Source organism: Tenrec ecaudatus, chromosome 11, assembly GCF_050624435.1.
Source record: "Tenrec ecaudatus isolate mTenEca1 chromosome 11, mTenEca1.hap1, whole genome shotgun sequence".
Classification (NCBI taxonomy): Eukaryota; Metazoa; Chordata; class Mammalia; order Afrosoricida; family Tenrecidae; genus Tenrec; species Tenrec ecaudatus.
This window is the reverse complement of record NC_134540.1, coordinates 10,966,229-10,986,324: the sequence shown is the minus strand read 5'-3', so window position 1 is coordinate 10,986,324 and position 20,096 is coordinate 10,966,229. Positions and strand designations below refer to the sequence as shown.

General features: G+C 46.2%; 1 protein-coding gene across 4 annotated transcripts in view; it reads right to left on the bottom strand.

Moving 5' to 3' along the window:
• The window catches only part of XPO4 (exportin 4), a 93,999-nt gene that overhangs the window by 20,100 nt on the left and 53,803 nt on the right, over nucleotides 1-20,096 (bottom strand). For all 4 annotated transcript variants that reach the window (XM_075562841.1, XM_075562842.1, XM_075562845.1 and 1 more), the window contains exons 7-13: nucleotides 15,684-15,796; nucleotides 8,807-8,964; nucleotides 8,349-8,523; nucleotides 4,046-4,222; nucleotides 3,470-3,612; nucleotides 2,870-3,015; nucleotides 1,848-2,025 (exon numbers count right to left, since the gene is read on the bottom strand). In XM_075562841.1, coding sequence (XP_075418956.1) covers nucleotides 1,848-2,025; nucleotides 2,870-3,015; nucleotides 3,470-3,612; nucleotides 4,046-4,222; nucleotides 8,349-8,523; nucleotides 8,807-8,964; nucleotides 15,684-15,796 — 1,090 coding nt within the window. The remainder of the gene's footprint in view (nucleotides 1-1,847; nucleotides 2,026-2,869; nucleotides 3,016-3,469; nucleotides 3,613-4,045; nucleotides 4,223-8,348; nucleotides 8,524-8,806; nucleotides 8,965-15,683; nucleotides 15,797-20,096) is intronic.

The following is a 20,096-nucleotide window of genomic DNA, read 5'->3' as shown; positions in this document are numbered from 1 at the left end:
CCCGTTTCTTCAGAGCAAAAGCCAAACCCTCATGAAGGTCTAGAGCCCTAATCCCCTCGCCCCTTAGCCTGCCCACAACCCATCGACTGTAAATTTCCACCTCACTGCTCACCGCCCTCTGGCTGTTCTCAGGGCCCTTGCGTTAACTACTAACTGTGCCCTCTGCTTGGGACACCCTTCACGCAGGCACCTTCATGGTCAACTGACCATGCTCAAGTCTTGGCTGGAAGTTACCTTTGGTCAATAAGGCTTACAAGAGCCCCCTTCATTAAGAATATCCAACTCTCCCACAGCTTGCGTCCTCCGTGTTTTACCTGCAACACTTACCATTTTTAAGTTACTAAGTTAATTCACTATACAATTCTCATCACTCACTTCTTATACTCCATTGAATAATTCATCCTTCGCCCCCTAAGCAACTCTCACAGGAGAGGATTTCTGTCGGTTTTATTCACTGAGGTATCCCAACCCTAGAAGAGCGTCTAGTAGGTAATCCGTAATTTATGGTTAAAATGATTATCTCCTTTCAATAACTTTGAAATTCTTTTTAAAAAAAAAAAGCGGAAACAGGGAACATTCCTCCCATATACGAGGCAATTTCACATTAACTCTTTGGAGTAAAGATGACTGATCCAGGTCAGGAGACCGTGTCCCGTCCTCACTGCCGTCCTCCACAAGCTGTACCCTTCGACCCTGCAGCCTTCTGCACCCACGCTGTCAACAATGGAAACCACACTACAGCCCAAGGAAAGCATTCCTGCTAGAACTGCGCAGGCCAAGAACAAGACAGAGGATAAGGAATATGACAGGACCCTGACACAATAGCCTTTGAAAGGAGCATTCACCATACACCCAATGAAAACAAAAGCATGAGCCTCCAGACACTCAAGGGAATGCCTACAGTAAGCCTAAGAGGGGAGGGCGCAACTTTTTCAAAATGGCATTTTACTAATGATTTCACACAAGAGAGTGCACCCAGGAAACAAATTCCCAAGTATTCCCTTCACAGCATCTTCAAATTTCAACTTTCTGAGGAAAATTATTTTCTATTTCATAGGTTCCCATGATAGCCAGGCATTCATTGTTTGCATTTAAGAAAGAAGAATGAAGGGGGGTAGGAACCTGCTAGTATCACTGGATGTGCACCTGGCAAAAACAAGCGACAAGGTCGCCGGCATTAGGGACACCTCTGCCTGCACACCTTCAACACAGCAGACACCGAAACAGAGCGCTGCCTTCGCTTCCACTTCCAGTGTATGTGGCCCAAGGTCCCCCCTTCCTTCAGCTACCCATTCATGCCATTTTTGCCGTGAACCAATAGGGCAGTTCACGTGGATGCTCTCACTTGAGGGGCCCGCTCTCTTGGAACGTCCCCGATAGCCCAGCCGAGCTGCACTCAAGTGGGAAAAGTTACTCTGTTTTATGAGATAAAAATGGACACTTTCCCTCTGGGTAGCGATCTAGTAATTTCAGCTTTTGGTAACTTCACCTGGTTGCTAAATAACCCCAAATCTATTTTCTGCCACTGGGGGCCATTGTCCACGCAACAGGGCTGCTTTCTGATGGACAGGGTGGATGGCCACCGTAAGGCGGGTCGAATGTCGGTGCAAAGTCCCTGTGAACTCGGGGTCGTTTTGCTCAGGGTGGCGAGCGCTCGTTCTCGCTGCGCACAGAGGCGCTGCGCACAGAGGAGACACACCCCCCTGGCATGTCAAGGCTTCTCCCACTTCTCTTTCCTGCCACGTATCAGCTTTATAACGTGCCTGGCACTCGAGCCATCTACCCATCAACTCAGACGTTATCAAACAGTATAGATTACAAGAGCACAGCTAGAGAGGTCATATTACCTAATCACAGAATCTGTTCTGTTGTACCCTGGGATGGAAGAAGCCTTTTCTCCTGGAGATCCCAAAATTTGAAGTGTTGTATTAATGTCAACTTCAGATGAATGCTTAATGGAATATTCCATTATTTCTGGAGGTATTAGCGGAGTCTCTCCCTGAGTATCATCAGCTAAGAGGTAGCCTTCAGTTTAAAAAAAATTAAAAACGAACACTTAACAAATCTACATTTATATCAAATGGCACTATAACGGTTTTCAGTTTTACTTGATTTATATACATCATACAAATTGATGTAAAAGTAAATCATAAATATTGTCTGTCAGTTTCCAGGCCGATGAGAAGGACATTCTAGTTCTCAGAAAAATAATCTTCCACATTACAGGAAAGGTCAGGGGACAAACGTCTTATTCACCCATTTCTGATATCCCCGAGTGACATTTGAAAGGCCTTAAATCTACAGCCTCTCGTCATTCTCAGTCATGGAGTTTTGCAGAGTTCAGAGGAATCTACTGTGGTGTTTACCAGAAGTCTGTATCTGGGAATAGCTTTTTCAAAAGTTGAGGTTATTGGTTTTTGTTGTTGTTTTCACTGATTATATTAAAGTACAGCAACACGGAGAATACTATGGTTAGGAATAAAGACCCAGACAGTCAGACTGCCTAAATTTGCATTCTTGCTCCAAACATTAATAGCAGTGTGACCATGGCAAATGTCTGATCCTCTCGAAGGCTCAGCGTCTTCATTTACCAGCGGGGAGAATAATGATCATAACATGACCTAGCAAGTCCACCACCTCGGCGGGCTCCAGCGAGCGATCAGAGATCCACATCAAGCTTGGGTATGCCACAGGCGCTGTATAGACACATGAGCCATCGTTTTAAGAACTGTACCCATCGCTCTGTGACAGACAACAACTGCACCCAAATTTCATCCATCACCATGCATGAACAACCGCTTCTTTGTGTATTTAATACCTGAGGCTGCCCAGTGGCCAATGGCATTTTACAGAAGACCAACCAACCAACCTGTAACTAAAATAAGCCAGTGAATATCTTCATAGAGATCGTCAAGCACTCTGCTGTCCACAGCGCCTGAGCCAGGCGGCGCGAGTAGTTGCTGCTGGTGCCGCTGTAACTGGCCGTGGAGCCTCGTCACTCTTTCTTCCAGTAAGCTGAAGGGGGAGAAAGCCAACAGCTTCACACACACAACCAGCAGAGCCCTGGAACAACTTAGAGCCCTTCACTCGTGAAACAACACGTACTGGTGCTGCATAAACACACGTACAGCGGTCTATGAGGTGGGCGGTGGTGCGCAACCGGATTCTCCTAGCACCAGCGCAACTGTGACTTATTGTTTATGACACAGAATTGAAACACTGCTTTACAAATGATCAAGATTTACAATGGGCTTCAGATGCTTCTGCCGAGTGCACTGCTGTGAGTGAAGTGGCTTCTTGCAAATGTCTGTGACAAGGCAGGCACCCTGAGCGGCTTTCTGTCCGTGAGCCCCAGTGAGCTGTAGGGGGAGGGGGCATGTATGCGGTCTCTTTAAGCACTTCATGTACTCTCCAGGTCTCCGGGGGTGAGGGGGAGGGGGGGGTTCCCTCGGGACTGGGTGTACCTTACCTTGTCAGAAGAGGTATGCAGTGTTCTGCCGCAATTCTTCCCAGCATTCCTACACTGGCTAGTTGGTCAGAAAACTGGTCACGATCATCCTCTTGAAGTTCACTTATTTCTTCTTCCTCACGAGAGGCCACACCATTGGCAGTCTATTGAGTTGACAGGAATCAAGAATTAGGGCCTGCACTGCTTTGCTTGGCTCACTGCATGGCATGGCACTCCCCAGCACTGAAATGAAAAGCAGAGTGAGCCAGAGCCAGTCTCCTGGGGTGGCTGTCAATGGCTGAGCCGTGTGAGGTGCGGGAAGAAAGGCGAGAGAGCACAGCTGAGAAGGAAGTAGAAGGCACTGATGTCACCATGTCTACCCATGGCCTGCCACCCCACCCGGGAATTCCGCCTCCTCTTTAAGAGCTGGGGTTCTCTGACTGCCAGAAGAAAGAAGGCAACTGCAAGTCAAATCCCACGGTGGAAGATTCCCACACATTGTCTGAAGGGGGCGCAACCTGAAGTGGTAGTATTATACACTGTGTAAATAGTCTGTGAAGAAACTGATTTATATTTTCCACATGATTTCAAACTTACCAAATTCCTTGTGCCATCTGGAGCAGCTAGGTGGCACTGGATATAGGAATTAAAGACCTGTACTGCATGCTGGGTAAAGAAGCCTTTGTGGAAGTGTTTGTCATCTTGAACCAAGGTCAGCCAGGACTCCAGCAATTTATCATACGCTTCCATGTACACCATGTCGTCTTTATCAAGCTGGAAGAGAAGGGCGGTCACAAAGCAGCCAGCCAGAGACGGAAAATGGACATCACACCAGGCACCAGGCGAGGCACATTGTTTAGAATGGGTTCCTTTAACAGAAGTTCCAAATTACGGTATTATTCAATTGTGCCAAATGGGTTTGTTGTTTAAAAAATAATGAATCAATTCACATACTGGGGTAAAAGGTTCTTTTTTTTTTACGGGTTCTTAGAAGCAGCCAGTAATAACTGGTTCTGTTTTGGAAGATCAGGTGTTCAGTGCTTTGAGGAAATGGTTTTGTAAATAAAATAAGAGCATAACATGTCCTTGTAACCAGGAACAGAATCATTAAAGTTAAAATATAAAATATCTATTTCCTACACAGTGTACAATGACTCTGAGAAACGGACAATGATGAGGCCCGCACAATCAAGGATATGTGTGGCAAATATAATAGTTGTTACTCACAATAGACAACTGATGTATTAAAGTAATTTTTAAAAAGCAAATTCTACCCAGTAGAACTATGTGTCTTCAATAAATTTAATAGCCACCACACATAATATTAAAGAATTATTAAAAACACTCCGTGAAACATGCCGGTATTTGATGCAGACACACAGACATGTGATGAGTAAGACCACATCTCACACTTGCTCGTTTGGCACCCCCGTCCCTCCCCAAGCGACAGTCAGCAGGTGCTGGAGAGGACATGGGTTAATATGAGGAGGTGCCGAGTCCGCTGGTGAAATGAAAATCAGCCCGCTCGGTTGAGCCCGCACTTTGGAACTGCTCTGTAAGACAGATTACTCCTCCGTCCCACGAGCGGACACTCTCGTCGGGCCACAAGGAAGTGCTCACACGCGAATAAGGAAAGCCGTTAAAAAGCGCTCACTGCAACACTGTCGGTCCGAGCAAAGGGGCACTCCAAAGTTCATTTGGGGGGGTGTGGCAAACCCAGTGCAGAGGGGCAGTTTCTGGGGTGCGAGGACAGACATGGGCATGGAGGCCGAGTGAGGGTGTGGGGCTGGAGCTTGTTCTTGAGTTGGGTCAATGGTTTACGAACGGTCACTTTATGACAATGTTTAGAGCTTCGTGCCATGTTTTTGGTCTCTTATCAAAGAGGGCACAATAAAATCATCATAGGTGCTATGAGGACTGCGGGCAGCATGTATCAAATGGTGGCACACCGAGCCGGGCCTGCTGTTTGCAGGGGGTGCATGGTGGCTTTAGTCACAGGACAGAGGCGTGCTGAATGCCGGGCAGCAGCGCGGCGGGCGGGACTGGTGCGAGCTCGGCACGCGCTCCGCAAGCAGCATTTGTGAAGTGTGAACAGTGTATCTTGCCAAAGTACACAGAGGGGCAAGTGATGTGAGGAAGAACTCAACTCAGTCGAAGCGAGCCTTCCCATGCAGCCTCCATGAGGCAGGACGAGGAGGGCATTCTCTAAGCACGGCCCCTTGCTGGTTCTTACTACATGCCTTGGACACGGAGCCTTTGTTCAGATATAGGAAAGCAAAAATTAAGAATATAAGATGAGCTTTCCACTGCCCTGCCTATAAACCCCTGCTAGCAAAGGTCTCAGAGACTAGCCTTCGCTAGATATTTCAAGTAAGGGACCATGTGTGGGCTTCTAAAGGGGAATGCACCAGGCCAAGTGTGAGAAATTTCGTTGATGACAATTGGCAACTAAAGCGTCAAGTCTAATCACTGGGAGCTGAAACCTGGCCTTGGCCCTGCTCCATCCTCTCTGGCCCCGACCCAGCAGCAAGTCCGTGCCCAGTGATGACTAAGGAGCCCAAGCAGGCAATGTGCTCACGCCCGGAGCAGTGTCAGGCTCGCTGCCAGGAAGGCTTTGAGAGAGGCTTAGAGCTGATTCGACTACTTGACCCCACTTACTTCACTTGGGTGGGAGATGACCAAAGTCAGCCCTCACGTATAAATGCCCATAATGAACTTGGAAGTCGACAAGAGCCAACTGGGAGCTTTTCAGTCAAATAATAATAAAACAAAACAAAAGCTCTTCTGTTTTAGTCATTCTGTTGAATATAGGGTTTCCCCAAAGTGGCTGATTTTATGACATCCTGGCACTTTCTGATAGCTTTTCTACCACTTCTAACACCAGAAGGAACAAGGGCCCTGGCTTCACCACAAAGAAAATTGCTCCAAACAAGGTAAACCACCTTGCCAGAGGTGCCTTGCTTTCGTCTGAACAGGACTCGGATTTGAACTCAGGACTGCGTTGTCTCACTTCACGATTTTCCTACACCACTTGACCTCCCAAAGCAGTCTTTTCATAGCGCTTCAACTGTTCCGTTCTCACTTACAATAGAACTAAGTATTCCCCGTCCCAGGCTAACGACTATGTGTCACATACTATCATGACGACTACCCAGAGCCCCAGGAAACAAAAGACGACAAGGCTTCTAACTGAATCTGGTTTGCTTTGCTCACGCACGTAGGTATTCTAGCACGTTGCCCACCAGCGTGGTTGGGATGGTATTTGAGAGTCTTCATTTAGTCCTTGGGCAATCTGGCGATTAATGCAAATGACCAATCTTTTCCTCTGTCTTTTCCAATAGGTCACCAGGTATTTTTAACAACACTTTTAAAGTCAGCATCATAGACAGATTAAGATGCTAAAAGAGGTAACACCTCTCTCACAGGAAGCCTATCAAGGACAGCACACTCCAATCAATTTATGGCCAGGGCTCTTAAAAAGGTCTTGAGTTTTCTTCCAACACTTCTATGCCAAACCTTTCAGAAAAACAGGGCTAGTGTGCCAAGTCTGTCAGTCTCTCCATCAAGAAATCAACCCTGCACTTAAAATCGCAACCAACAGGGCCACTAGCTTCCAGCAATTCTTCTTTAAACTGTTCCTTAGCCCACAAACAGAAACGGAAAGGTTTCCACTAAACAGGTTGTTCAATGCGCCTGGATAGAAGAGAAAAACAAGTCACCCTGTCGCTGAGACCACAGCGCTCGAAATGTGAACCACTCAGGGTCTGTGATCACTGGGTAGGGCCGGAGTGCACACCTTGAATACATAAATATGTCGCTTTAGAAATTAAATTTTTCCAGCTTTAGAAAATAAATCTTCCCCCGGTAGGAAATCCAAGCTTCTTAAACAACTATGCAGCACCCCCTCCCAACATCTATACTGGCCATCACATAAACAATTATCTACCTGACTTAGTTCCAATTTCTTGTCTCTGCATGCTGGAAGTGGCCAACTACACGCACACAAAAGTTCCCGAGTTCTTTACTTTCTGAAGAAAAATGGTAAACTCACCTCCACTTTGCCAGCCCTTCACCAAAACAACTCAATTTGAACGTAACATGAAATCCCAATAGAGAGCTATAAATATGTTTACTTTCACAGTCTTTGGGAAGATCCACATTTTGATTTACAGAACACCTAAGCTAAGCAATTCTGTGGGGTGGGGTGGGGATCCTCAATGACTGCCTTTAATGAAATAGTTAATTCACAACTGCTGTCATGTGTTCTACTATGTTTCCTTTACTAAGATTAGGCCACTGGAGAACATGCACTTGGAAAATTTGTCCCAAAGAACAACCTTTAGTATTCTTTGTCTCAACGCATAATGTCAATTAAAGGCTACAGTGATGTACTATGAAACCATACCCCACCAAGAAACAAAAGAGCACTGTCTAACCAACATGAGCCAGGCTGTAAGACTCTAAGCCAAATAAATTATAGTCACATAATTTCTGGGTTAAGTACCAAAACTAAACAAATCCTCAGATACTAATTCTATACAGCCAGACAGCGTCACAGCCACTGCACCTTCATCAAACTTTTAAAGTCACTTAGTATTTACTCTCAGTGTCAAAGTTGGTTTTCAATATCAGTTTTAATAAATAAGCCACTTCCTACACTGAAGTACTAACTCATTTCAAAATTGAAAGCGTACGACCCGAGACAACCCACACATTTGTAAACAGCTACAAACCCACGCAAGTTGTCAGGTCATTGTTCCACACACAGCTCGCAAATCATTTCCGCGCCTACACAAAAATGTCAATGTTGACGATGAGCCCACCCCCTGAAAACAGCCACTGGTCGGGAGAGCGGTCGTGCAGCGAGAACACCCCGCGGCTTCTAGTAGGGGACACTCACCACTTCTTCCAATGCAGCACTTCGCCCGAAAGAGCAAGTGAGGTGTGTGAGGCAGTTAACGAAGGAGGAGAACAGTTCATTTGGAATGGCAGTTAAAGCATTTCGTGGGAACACAGTTATCAGGTTGCTGATAATGCTGGAAATTCCGACGGCTTCAGAATCTTCTATTTCAATTCTACAGGTCAAGTACACAAGCAAGCGACAATCAAACAATAGGAGAAGAGCCAGAGCCGTTCTTCTAGCTCATTTCTAAACATGCAAATATTAGCATCTATTCACTTTCAGAAGTATGCCTTCTGTGTACTAACTTCCACTTACTGACACAGATAAATATAAATTTCAGAATATAAAAAAGGAGAAAGAAATTCACTATTTGCTTCCCCACCCCCCACTGCTAACCACCCAAAAAAAAAATCCAAGAAAGTCCCTTTTCCCTTACAAAGGGCGCCAACACGTACCCATTGATGGTATTCAGCAATCCCTCAATGAAGTGAGCCAGGTAGTCCACTTGCGAGCCCTCATCCGGGAAGATGGGTCCGTGGAGAGAAGCTAACTGGGCGAGGCACTGCAGAGAATCCTGGGCCATGTCTGAGTCTTCTCGGATTTTTCGATGTACCTGTTAACACAGAATTGCTAATCCATAAAGATAAATTCTTCCTCACTGTGAGTCATGTGTCCGTAATGACAAATGAGGTCAGAGAAAAACTTACGGTGGCTGTTTATCTCTAGAAACCGACAGGATTCCTGAACTACGCTACGTTTGAGGTGAGGACCGGCCCGCAATCCACTTGACATCACAGGCCATGGTTTTAAATGGCCCAGGCGGATTTTGAGTAAGGGCTACCTACATGTTGCAAATTGAACTGTCTCCAGCGTGTCATGACAAAGAGAGAAACAGATGCCAGCCAGTCAGACATACTGCTACGGCTAAAAACAGCACCGAAGACAGTCATCTGTATTATGCGAACTATGCCTCCCGGCGCTTCTGGCTAAAATTAGCAAACAAGTTCAATCGAGAGCGTATAGATGCTGCCTCGGGGGAAGTAAACAGTGGCAAATTTAGAAAAGTCAGTACCGCTAAATCCCTAGACATTCACTCATTCAGCCCATACCGAAGTCAATGCTTTTATCCAGCCTCAAGTTGCCCACGATTTCCTTATTGGCATCTCATATTATCCTGCATGATCATGACCTTCTTAATAAATGCAAACTGCACATATTTTAATTAAAGCTTGAAGTTCAATGAAAACGGCTTTTAAAGCAGATCTGGATTTTAGTTCACTGAGGCAGCAAGTGACAAAAACCACTGGCACAGAACGTTCTGTATCAAGGAAATACCTACCATAGATGGCTAGTTTTACATTATTGGTAGTCTCGGATTTTTAAAAAGCGTAATTTGTGAAATCTGCTAGAACTAAAATGACTAAGATAAGATACTTACTGGGGGAAATTGCATGCTAATCGTTTCTCTCATCTCCTTCCTACGTTGTGGCTCCTACCTTCTTTCTCATTCCTCCCTACACAACCCTCCCAGCTTCATTAATGCCACGTCATTTTCGACTTTTATTTTGTTTTCGACTTTTATTTGTTTCAGGGCACGTTCAGTCAGCCTCCTCAGATCATTTACTAATTGCTTAAGTTTAGAACACTGTAAATAATGCACAGCCACAGTGCTGGGGACGCTGTGAACAGACACCGCAGGGATCCTGGTTCACTGGCCAAACAAACTCTCTGCCACAGAGTCGGTTCTGACCCGACAGGGCAGGGTAGAACTGTAATTCTTCACAGGAAGAGTCAGCCTCATCTTCCTTCTGCGGAGGGGCTGGTGGGTTCAAACTGCTGACCTTGTGGTTAGCAGCTGAGTGCCACCAAGGCTCCTTAGTTCACTGATGGTCTCCATTAACTGTTCATTCCCGACTTCTTAAAACTCTAATTTTAAAATGTTCAAGTGCAGGGAGGAGGGAGCGGGGGGGGGGGGGGAAGAAAAATGAACTGATTTTAGGAACCCAAGTGGAAGGCGAATTTTGAGAATAATGATGGTAATGAAAGTATAAGGGTGCTTTACTCAATTGATGTATGTATGGACTGTGATAAGAGTTGTATGAGCCCCAATAAATTGATTTATTAAAAAAATGTTCAAATGCTAAAAAGTCTCTAAAATTGTCAGAGTTAACTGACTTACTGACATGCTAAACAGGCTACCTGCAGGGGCAGTGAATTATTTAATGTGGTCCTTCAAGCCTGAGCCTCTTAACACCCTCCCACCAAAGGACCTGCGCGAGTCTGGTAAAAATGTGGGGAAAGATACTGAGAGGATTTGCATCTGAGTAATTGTCAACAGGATTCCATACCGCGCCACCCTCGTGTATAAAATGAGCCCTCAGAGAAGCAGAAGGATGGATCTCATCATCATCATCACGAGCCAGGAGTGGAATTCATCCTGTACACTGAAGAGCTCTGAGCATGGACCCTCCTGTATCCAGATGAGGAGCAGTACCAGAACCAGGAACCAGCGAATGGAACAGAGTGACAATGCCCAAAGGAAGTAAAGCTGAGTGCTTTTGTGCAGCTGGGATAGCTTGTAGCGTGGGATGGCTCTGAGCATTAAATTGGAGAAATTGAGATTGCTAATCCATGGAGACTGAGCTAAATGGCTTTGGATTAAGGTTTACAGTGGGATGGTAGCCCCTTTGGACACTTATTAGCAGACCTGAAAGAACTCTGTCACGTGTCCTGAGGAACAAACTCACCCCTCACCATTTTTCACTGGCATTACGAATTGTGAGCATCCTTAATAAACCTTTTAATCATGAATATTGTTTGTGAGTTCTGTGCCATGCTTTCGATATCACAACCAAGTGAAGTAAAATAGAGAAAAGAAATTATGACAACTCACTAGCCTCTCTGTAAGGTACAGGCTGCAAACCATGTATAGCGTGGCCTGGTCTGCTGCTTATATATTTTTAAATGACAAGAAGGGGAAAGGGGCAAGAATACTATTTCGTGACACCTGGAAATTAGACAAAATTCAAATCTTAACACCCGTCAGTACAATTTCATTGGGACGCAGTCATGTGTACTTGTTCTCTTAGTCGCTCACATCGCTCCTGTCAATGCTACAATGGCAGAGCTGTCCAGATGTTCAAGAGTCGGTCCCCATTCACACACCCACAGGGTTATTCCCAGCAAGACATGTTCAAACGTGTCTGCCATCAGTGGATGGCAGCCTCATCTTCCTCCTGCAAACACACCTGTCTGAGTCTCACTAGGGTCCCTCTCGGAGGGAAAAAAAAATTCCAATCAAAACAGTAGCTTCCAAGGAGATCAGCAGGTTACAGTGATTGGGGGTGGGGGGTGGGAGAGAGGGGGCGGAATCCCAAAGGCATCATCCTGATATATTTTTCTAGAAGAGCATAAGAAAATCCTGGGCAGCTCATCATGAAGTAGTTGTTGAATGGAATACTACACTGGTGAGAAAATGGCCAGAGAAGTTGCTCTGAGGAATTTTTCCCATCACAACAGTGCACCTGTTCGTTGTAGCAAGAACTGTCCTGAATTTCACCAGGAAGCCTGACCTCATCCTCTCTATAGCCTGATCTTACCCCTCCTCCAGGCTGCTTTGTGTTCCTCAAACTCACAGACCATTTCAAAGGATCACAACTTGAGTCTTTCGAGGATGTCAATGCTGCCATTTTGATGTGATGTAAATAAAATAACGAGATGCAAACGCAGCCTTCATAAATATATAGCCTTAGACAGGATATTTCAAACAACAGCCTCCCCTCTGGCTAGTTGAAGAACCATTTCTATCACAGTCTAGCAATGCTGGATGACGTATCCTCCTAGTACAAGACCAAAGCACTTGCAAAGCCCACATTCCTTCGGAGAACAAAGGTGCCAGCCCAGAGTCCAGAGCAGCGGTTCTCAACTTGTGGGTCATGACCCCTTGGGGGGGTGTCTAAAGACCCTTTCACAGGGGTCGCCTGATTCCTAACAGTAGCAAAATGACAGTAATGAAGTAGCAAGAAAAATAATTTTATGGTTGGGGGGTCACTCCAACATGAGGAACTGTATTAAAGGGTCGCGATACTAGTAAGGTTGAGAACCAATGGTCTAGAGCAATGCAAAGGTTTTTCACTTGGGGAGAACATGCTTAATATATTTAAATTTTTATAAATTTGAGGCACAACATACATCCAACCATATGAGATCAAAAGGACTGCACTTGCTCAGGGAGAGAGATCAGAAAGCAGGAAAGAAAGGCACGTGGAGACAGGAAGCACAGGAGCGATGAGGAAGACTGTGGTTTCAGGGTGGGGGTTGCAGTCAGTGGCACAAGCATTCTGATGTGGTCTTCTTGTGCCTATCTCAGTCCAGAAGCTTCGCTGAAATCTGTCCACACGGGTGACAGCAGAATCCCACCTCAGTCTTCTCTGCCGATAGGGCCCAAGTGCTGCTTATCACTAGCTTAGAAGTCAGAAAAGAAACACACCCCAGTGAAAGCTCTAAGGTCCCCATATAAAAAATAAAAGCCAAAGGCTGTCCTCCAAGTTTTCAGGCTTAGACAGCGCTCCTGGAACCATGGGCTATGTGAAACGCAGGCTCCATGGTTGCACTGTACTACTCCACCCTTCTCCCAGTGCAGACGCTTACCACAATGGAGAGCCCCTCCCTCGGTGCAACACGGGTCGTACGAATTAGAGCTGCATTCGCCCCTGACCACAGGAAGGAGGCAGGAGGGTTGAACTAGCAAGGTGAAGCCGCCCCACAATGCCTGCTGCCGGCACCCGTGCAATCGGAGGTGTCTGGGGCCCTCCGACTGAAAACAGCCAGGAAGAACTTGGCTGAAATGCCGCCGGGAGTCCAACGCAGCCCCCAAAGGATACAGATCTGGGAGTAAGTGGGAGAGAAGGGGTGTTTGGAGTTCTGCATGTGGGGGAGCAAGAACCAAGCAGGATGTAGACAGGAAACTGTAATAGGAACAGCAAGATTGATGTGGATAGGGAAAGAAAGACGATAAACGACATCAGAAGAGTCTGTCCAAAAGATGCAAGGAAGACCTACTATGAGTGTCTTCCAGAGCTTATGAAGGAAAGAAAACTCAAGGAGTTAGCAAGCTTCTGAAGTGCAGAGTACGACACAAAGTATTCTTATATTCAGATAAAAACTCACTGCCATCGAATTTCCGAGACAGGAGCTCTTTACAGGAGTAGAAAGCCTGGTCTTTCTCCCACAGAGCGGCTGATGGTTTCAAACTGCCAACCAGTGTTAGCAGCTCAATGCATAACCACTATGCCACCAGGGCTGCTTACTGTGTGCAGACGGGAGCAACGCATTTCGAGCCATCATCTCAGGCAAGGCGCTTGGTGACACAATGATTTCACGCTCAGCTGCAGCTGGAATCTCCCTGCGCACTCGAGAGGAACAAACAGGAGATGTGCCCGGGAAAGCCGTGCAGTGGGGCTCCTTTGTCCTCCGGGGCCACTCAGCATCAGGATCGACAACAGTCCCCCGCCACACACACACACACCCCGCAACGCAGCAGCATGCTCACGGGTCCCTGCTCCAAGGAGCGAGGCCCTGTGGGAAAATGCTCTGGAGTGGGTGATGACTTCACACAGCGGAAACGAAATGGCCACTGCCATTTTGGTGCCAAGAAACACCAAATTTAAATTGTTTATAAGCAGTTTAAATAAAGGTAATCAGATGTAGACGTTGTGTGGCTGTAAAAACAATAATGTTAAAAAGGGGTTAACGTTTCGGTTCAAAAGCGAGCAGCCTGTGGTGGCTCACAGCTGACAGAGGCAGCTGCCTGCCTCGTCTAGACAGCTGTTCGGCTTTGGTGACCTGGCTTCCAGGGCTGCTAGCAAGTTTTCCACCTTTTCCCAAACTGCTGGAGCAAGATGGACTTTCACTCAAAGGAGTCACGCAAAGAACTGAACTTGGACAACTACCAAAACAATTCCTCTCAGATGAAGTAGGCAAGAAACTCTCATGTTTTAGTCACAATAATCCCTTAGACGTGATAGTATTTTCAGTCACACCAGACCTCTGATTTTAAAAAGAAAACGTGAGAAAATTAATTATTCTGCCTGAATACGTCTGTGGAAAACCTCTTTTACAGACACATGGCCCTGTTGGAGATGTTTGTAAAGACATGCCATCTCACAGAACTATTTCAAATGGCTCAAACGAGGAAAGGCAGCTGTGAGCCCAGTGAATGAGATTTTCAGAGTAAAACAGAAAGAGACGACAACCAAACCATGGGCATTGAGTAAAATAGCGGTTTCTCTTTTGAACTGATCTGTTTGAATTTTTGTCCCAGTCACATCATCTGATGTACACATTTATCCTATACCTGCATGTGAGCCACCAACACACACATGCATGTCGGCACGCACATGCACACACAGCATACACACGCTCCAGCCTTGAAGGGTTATGCTGGGGAACCTCGGGCAGATGTGGGGCATCCTGCTCACTTCTCCAGACATGCCCATTAATAAGCAGACTATTGAGAGTGAAGGCAGAAAGGGCTTACTATTTATAAACACTACCACGACCTACGACTGATAAATAGCGGTAGCACTTAAGAAGTGTGATCCTCTGAACAGGAGAATTCTAAGTGTGATTCAGGAATCCCTGGAGGGGCCTGACACCTTCCAGACTGACCCACGTGGTCAAGATGACTTCTATAATGTGACGGTGGGGGCCTTCCTGGTTTCGTTGTCCCACACATGGCGTTTCCAGAAGTTACGGGAGGAGTGACACTGCTACAGACTAAATGCAGACGCTAACATGAGCATCCACCCGTCTCCTAGGAAAGCCCAACATTAAAAAGGTTCCAGACACCGCAACCCAGCTCCACACTTACCACTGTTTCTTCTCCAAAACCAGAGGCTTCAAAACATTGGTGGAAAAATGGATTTAACAGGTAAGGGAATATCCCCACAAAACTTCCGAAAGCCCCTCCTCCACTTATCTGTTCATTCAAATGCAAATTAAATTCACAAGCACTAGTACCCTTTTTCAGTGACTTAGTAACCAGTGTTTTAAAGCTCGCAGTTTCCATTCGGTAGATGCCACCAGCTACCCCCCACGTTAACCAGAGCTCGTTGGGTCCTCAAAACTGCTAGAGTGCAGAGGGGTCCGTAGGCCAAGTGTTTGCATGCTTCTGTCCCAAGTTTAAGTAACTTTTTATAAATTAGCAAGAACTTCTCTATAGAAATACAAATCCAGCAGCTACAGTGATTAGCTGAGGAGGTTTCTGGGCAGTTGGCTGCCTGTTTCACGTGTCTGTCCTTTTCAACCAGAGGGGCAGGCGGCGAGACTTACTGTGAAGAAAAGCTCCATCACTCGGCTGTCCAGAAGGGTCTCCCGCCAGGCCTCGGTTGGCTTTAACATCACGTTCTGCGAGGATTCAAACATAGCTATATAATGTCTGCCCAGTGAGCAGGGTCAAGGCAACAACGGTGGCATCTGTACTTTGTCTGAAGTATAAGGAGACCCTCAATATTCCAAGGGCCCTCCACAAGGAACGTAATGGAGACACTTTAAGCGCCTCTTCACAGATGCTCCATAATTCATGCATGAAGCGGATAGAATAAAAGGCATTACGTGCTAGAACAAAGAATGTCCCCAGAATGTGAGAGAAGAGTGTGAGTCTAACTGGAGTTTCTGCTGCGAGGACCCAGAACCTAACCAGCAGCAGGAGCCAAAACCTCAATCACAAGACAGGGTTCAAAGAGGCCCCCCCCCCAAAAAAAAAACCCAAACACATTTTAAAAACATGTCCCATCATTTCTCCCCAGATTTTGCAACTGAAAAACCACATATATGAAACGCAGGTCTACACACACAAAAATGGCGTTGCCCACAAAGAAATACACTCACTGGGAAAACCGACAAAGAACAAGCACGGACATACATCAGACTAAAGAAGAAAACTGCCAGAATCACAAAATAATCTGGTGACATAAACTGTATGGACAATCACTTACAACTTCACTGGCTAAAAGGCAACGACTATGGTGTTCAGTCAGGTGTAGCAAACCCGCTTCAAACAGTATAATCTCAGTCGTGGCACTGCCGTCGGTCCATACTCGCCCTCCGCTGCGCCGGGACGAGAGGAAGCTTTCTGGGCCCATAGAGAGGGGCAGCCCTGGCAACCCTGTAGGGGCTGCTATGAGTTGGAATCGACTCAATGGCGGGGGGTTATTGATTGTTTTAATTTGTTGGTATTTATGAACAAGAGTCCGTCAGTGACACTGCCACCTTAGCTAAGGTTTCTGAAGAAAAAAAAGCGGCTTTGGGGCAGAGAGCAGTCCCAGACCTGCCATCTCTACACACTGTCCTTGGCTAAACAGTCACTGAGGAGTGGGACATTCTCCTATTCATTACCGGAAACTGCTGCATGGGGATTCACATACAAATTCAAGTGATTCTCATTAAAGACCAATTAGCAACCAAGAGAATTAAAGGCTCCTTAATATTTTCTAAAATAGCTACTGATTTTAGTCACAGAAGAGGCAGGTAGGGCACTGTAAGCAGCCACTGCTTGTTTCTAAAAAGCCACTTAAGCAGAGCTTGCAACTCCACCGGACAAAGGAGGCTCACCTAGAATCTGACTCTCTTCCTTGTTCTGCCCCCTTGTGGAGGATCAGGGAAAGAGACAACAGCACAAAGAAAGGGGCGGGGAAAACTTCAATTAAAGGGAGGCTGGTGCAGGAGGACAAGGTCAACAGTTCAAAACCACCAGCCATGCAGTGGGAGAAAGACAGGGATTTCTACTCCCATAAAGTTAACTCTCAGAAACTAACAGGGGCAGTTTTGCCCTGCCCTATGGGGTCGCTGGGAGTTGGCATTGACTCCCTTGCTCTTTCGATAGTTTCAGAATGGAAACTTGACCACTAAAGAAACCAATGGATAAAATAATGTGCGTGCTCACTTGGCTGCTAGCCGCAGGGTCAGCTGTTCAAAACGCATGAGCCACTCCCGGGAAGAGATGAGGCTTTCTGTTCCTGTAAAGGCACACAGTCTCAGAAACCCACTGGGGTGAGTTCCACTCTGTCCTGTAGGGTCAAAATCGCCTCTTGGCAAGGGGCTGGGCCTGTCTGGGAAGCGATGCTTCAAAGCAGTCTGGAGCGAGGGCAATGTGGGTAGAATAAAACTTTACTGATTTGTAACCCAAGAAGCTACACATTCTCTGTCACTTGGACAGCTTGACATTTTTCTACAATCGGAGGGGAGATCTAAGGATCTCAAACAAACCACCGGAGCAAGGCGACGAATTCTTTGTACAGCATAAAAAACATTCCATTTCTTCTTTCCTGGTTCCGTTATACTTACATTAAAATGTGCCTCTGGATTAAAAGATCTTTTTTTTACGTTATTGGACACTGATGAGGAATGAAATGTGTTAACTAATTATCTAGAGTGAGCACTGTTTAGGAAAGCCATACAAAGAAAAATTTAGCCATCCAAAGAAAACTTAGCCCAAATTAAGGAAGGTATGTAATTTTAGCCTCCAAATTTTAGATTTCATAAAGAAATACATATTTCACAGACGGTTATGACTATCAACTGTCTGTATCAAGGGAAATGGAGATAAGACTTTAAGGAAGGGCCTGATATTAATTGCAACTGCTCATCCCTCAACACCAGTTTCAAGCTGGTCTTCAGTCTCTCCCAATCTTGGTTTATTTTAACTGCATTATCCCTTAGTGTTCAATCCATACAATCACATCTCCTTAAAAAGATGATGGTCACCGTATTGTTAAGCAGGGAACTCTGATTAGCCATGTTGCCAACAGCCTATGATTTGTGAGTTTAGTGCCTGACACCTACCAGAAAAGAATTCCCCCAACAGCTTGGTGTTACATGTGAGTTTTGGTTTCCAACTCCCAGTATAGAGTTACCCACCACTGTCCTTGAAGAATATTGCTCAACACTACAGATTTAATACTTATACTCTGTCTACAGCTGTACCACTCCTCTCTCATGATAAAAATGCATGCGCATGTTCTCACAAGATGCAACTATGTAACTATACGTAGTACCTCTAAATAGCACGTCCTTGTCCCTCAAAGCGTTTCCAGAACGCTTTGACCAGAGACAAACGTGTGGGCTAAGTGCTAAAGGGACAAAGTTCAACTGTGTCCTGATACTGATGGTCACTGGGTAAACCGTGCATCTTCCATCCCGATTACTCACACAGGCACGTGACCCTTAGCACACGCTGCACGGGAATGGCATCTTTGGATGTGCACACATCCTTCCACAGACAAACAAGTCTCGGTTCCACGATCACTAACGTCACTAAAGTAGCATTTTAGGGTGATGCCTGACAGAAAGCAAAGAAACCGGTCATACAGATGACTCCACGGTCGAGTCTAATGACTTCCTAACACAGAGGTCTCATAGCAACCAGGGGCATTTTTTAACGTCTGCCCCTTCGCAGCTTCTTTCTGACCCCACTTCATCAGAAAGACAGTCTCAGGAGTAAGCGGAAGTCCATTCCTCCTTTAGATGCGTCATCCTTTTCACTACCAGTTTCTCACAACAAAAACGGGGATTGCCCTTCGTGACACAGCAGGGTCCCAAAGACCCAGAGGCTCACGCAGAGCCGGTCTAAGTTCCCCTAAATCCGCAAAGGAGAGAACTGCCTCACTGGAAGGTTCCCTCCAGCTGTGCCCCAAACAGGACGGCTGACTTCACTGGAAATCCTAATGTAGATGACAGCCTCAATCTTCCACTACAATTTTTGATTCCCCAATGTTAACTGGGGGGAAAATTTAATATAAAAATTTACCTAAACCAGACTTCAACCCAGTGCCCCAAGGTGTGAGTGCAATATTCCAGCGTGGAATAGGGAACCAGTGGAGAGGTCTGGGGGGATGGCCCCAGTACCAAATACTAAGTGGATGCCTGTCCCTCCCCCAGAAGAATTTATTTCAAAGGACGACATTAAATCTGCAGCTTCGGAGAGCGACATATCTGAGCACAAGGGAGCAGATGAAGGGGAAAGAGAGAGTGGAGCAGATCCTGGCCCACCAGGCCCTGAGGAGTATGACCCCAATTAGAGCAGTCAGTCCACAGAAAGGACCACATGGCCAGCCCCACTGTGAGACATGACGTCCCTCACTGACCCATGGCCGAGCGGGGCACAGCACCAGAAACACAGTGTGGGAATTGCACCCAACCTGATCCCACCACACCGAGGCAAAGTACTGGGGGAGTGCAGCGGAACAGCAAGGGAATGGAGTGGCAAGGTCCCCAGGGAATGCTGAAGGTGGACTTTGGGGCCAGGGCATGGTGCCCCAGCAGACTGGACTAGAAAACACTCCTGAAGGCCAACAAACATCCCTGAACTAACTACAAGCTTTTCTTTCTTGTTGTGTTTTGCTTTATTCGTTAGTGGTTTGTTGTTGTTGTATATTGTTTTTTGGTTTTGCTCTGACTTGTTTTTGTGTATGTTATTATCTCTGGAGGTCTGTTTAAACAAGATAGGCTGGATGAACAAGCTGGAGGGAAAACAACGGGACCGACAGTTCCAGGGGGATATGGGATAGGGGGAGGTTGGGGGGAAGGAAGTAGTGTTAGCAAACCCAGGGACAAGGGAACAAGTGATCCAAATTGGTGGTGAGGTGGGTGTGGCAGGCCTGGTAGGGCATGATCAAGGGTAATGTAATGAAGAGGTATTGCTGAAACCCAGGTGGGGACAGAGCATGATAGTGGGACAGGAGGAAA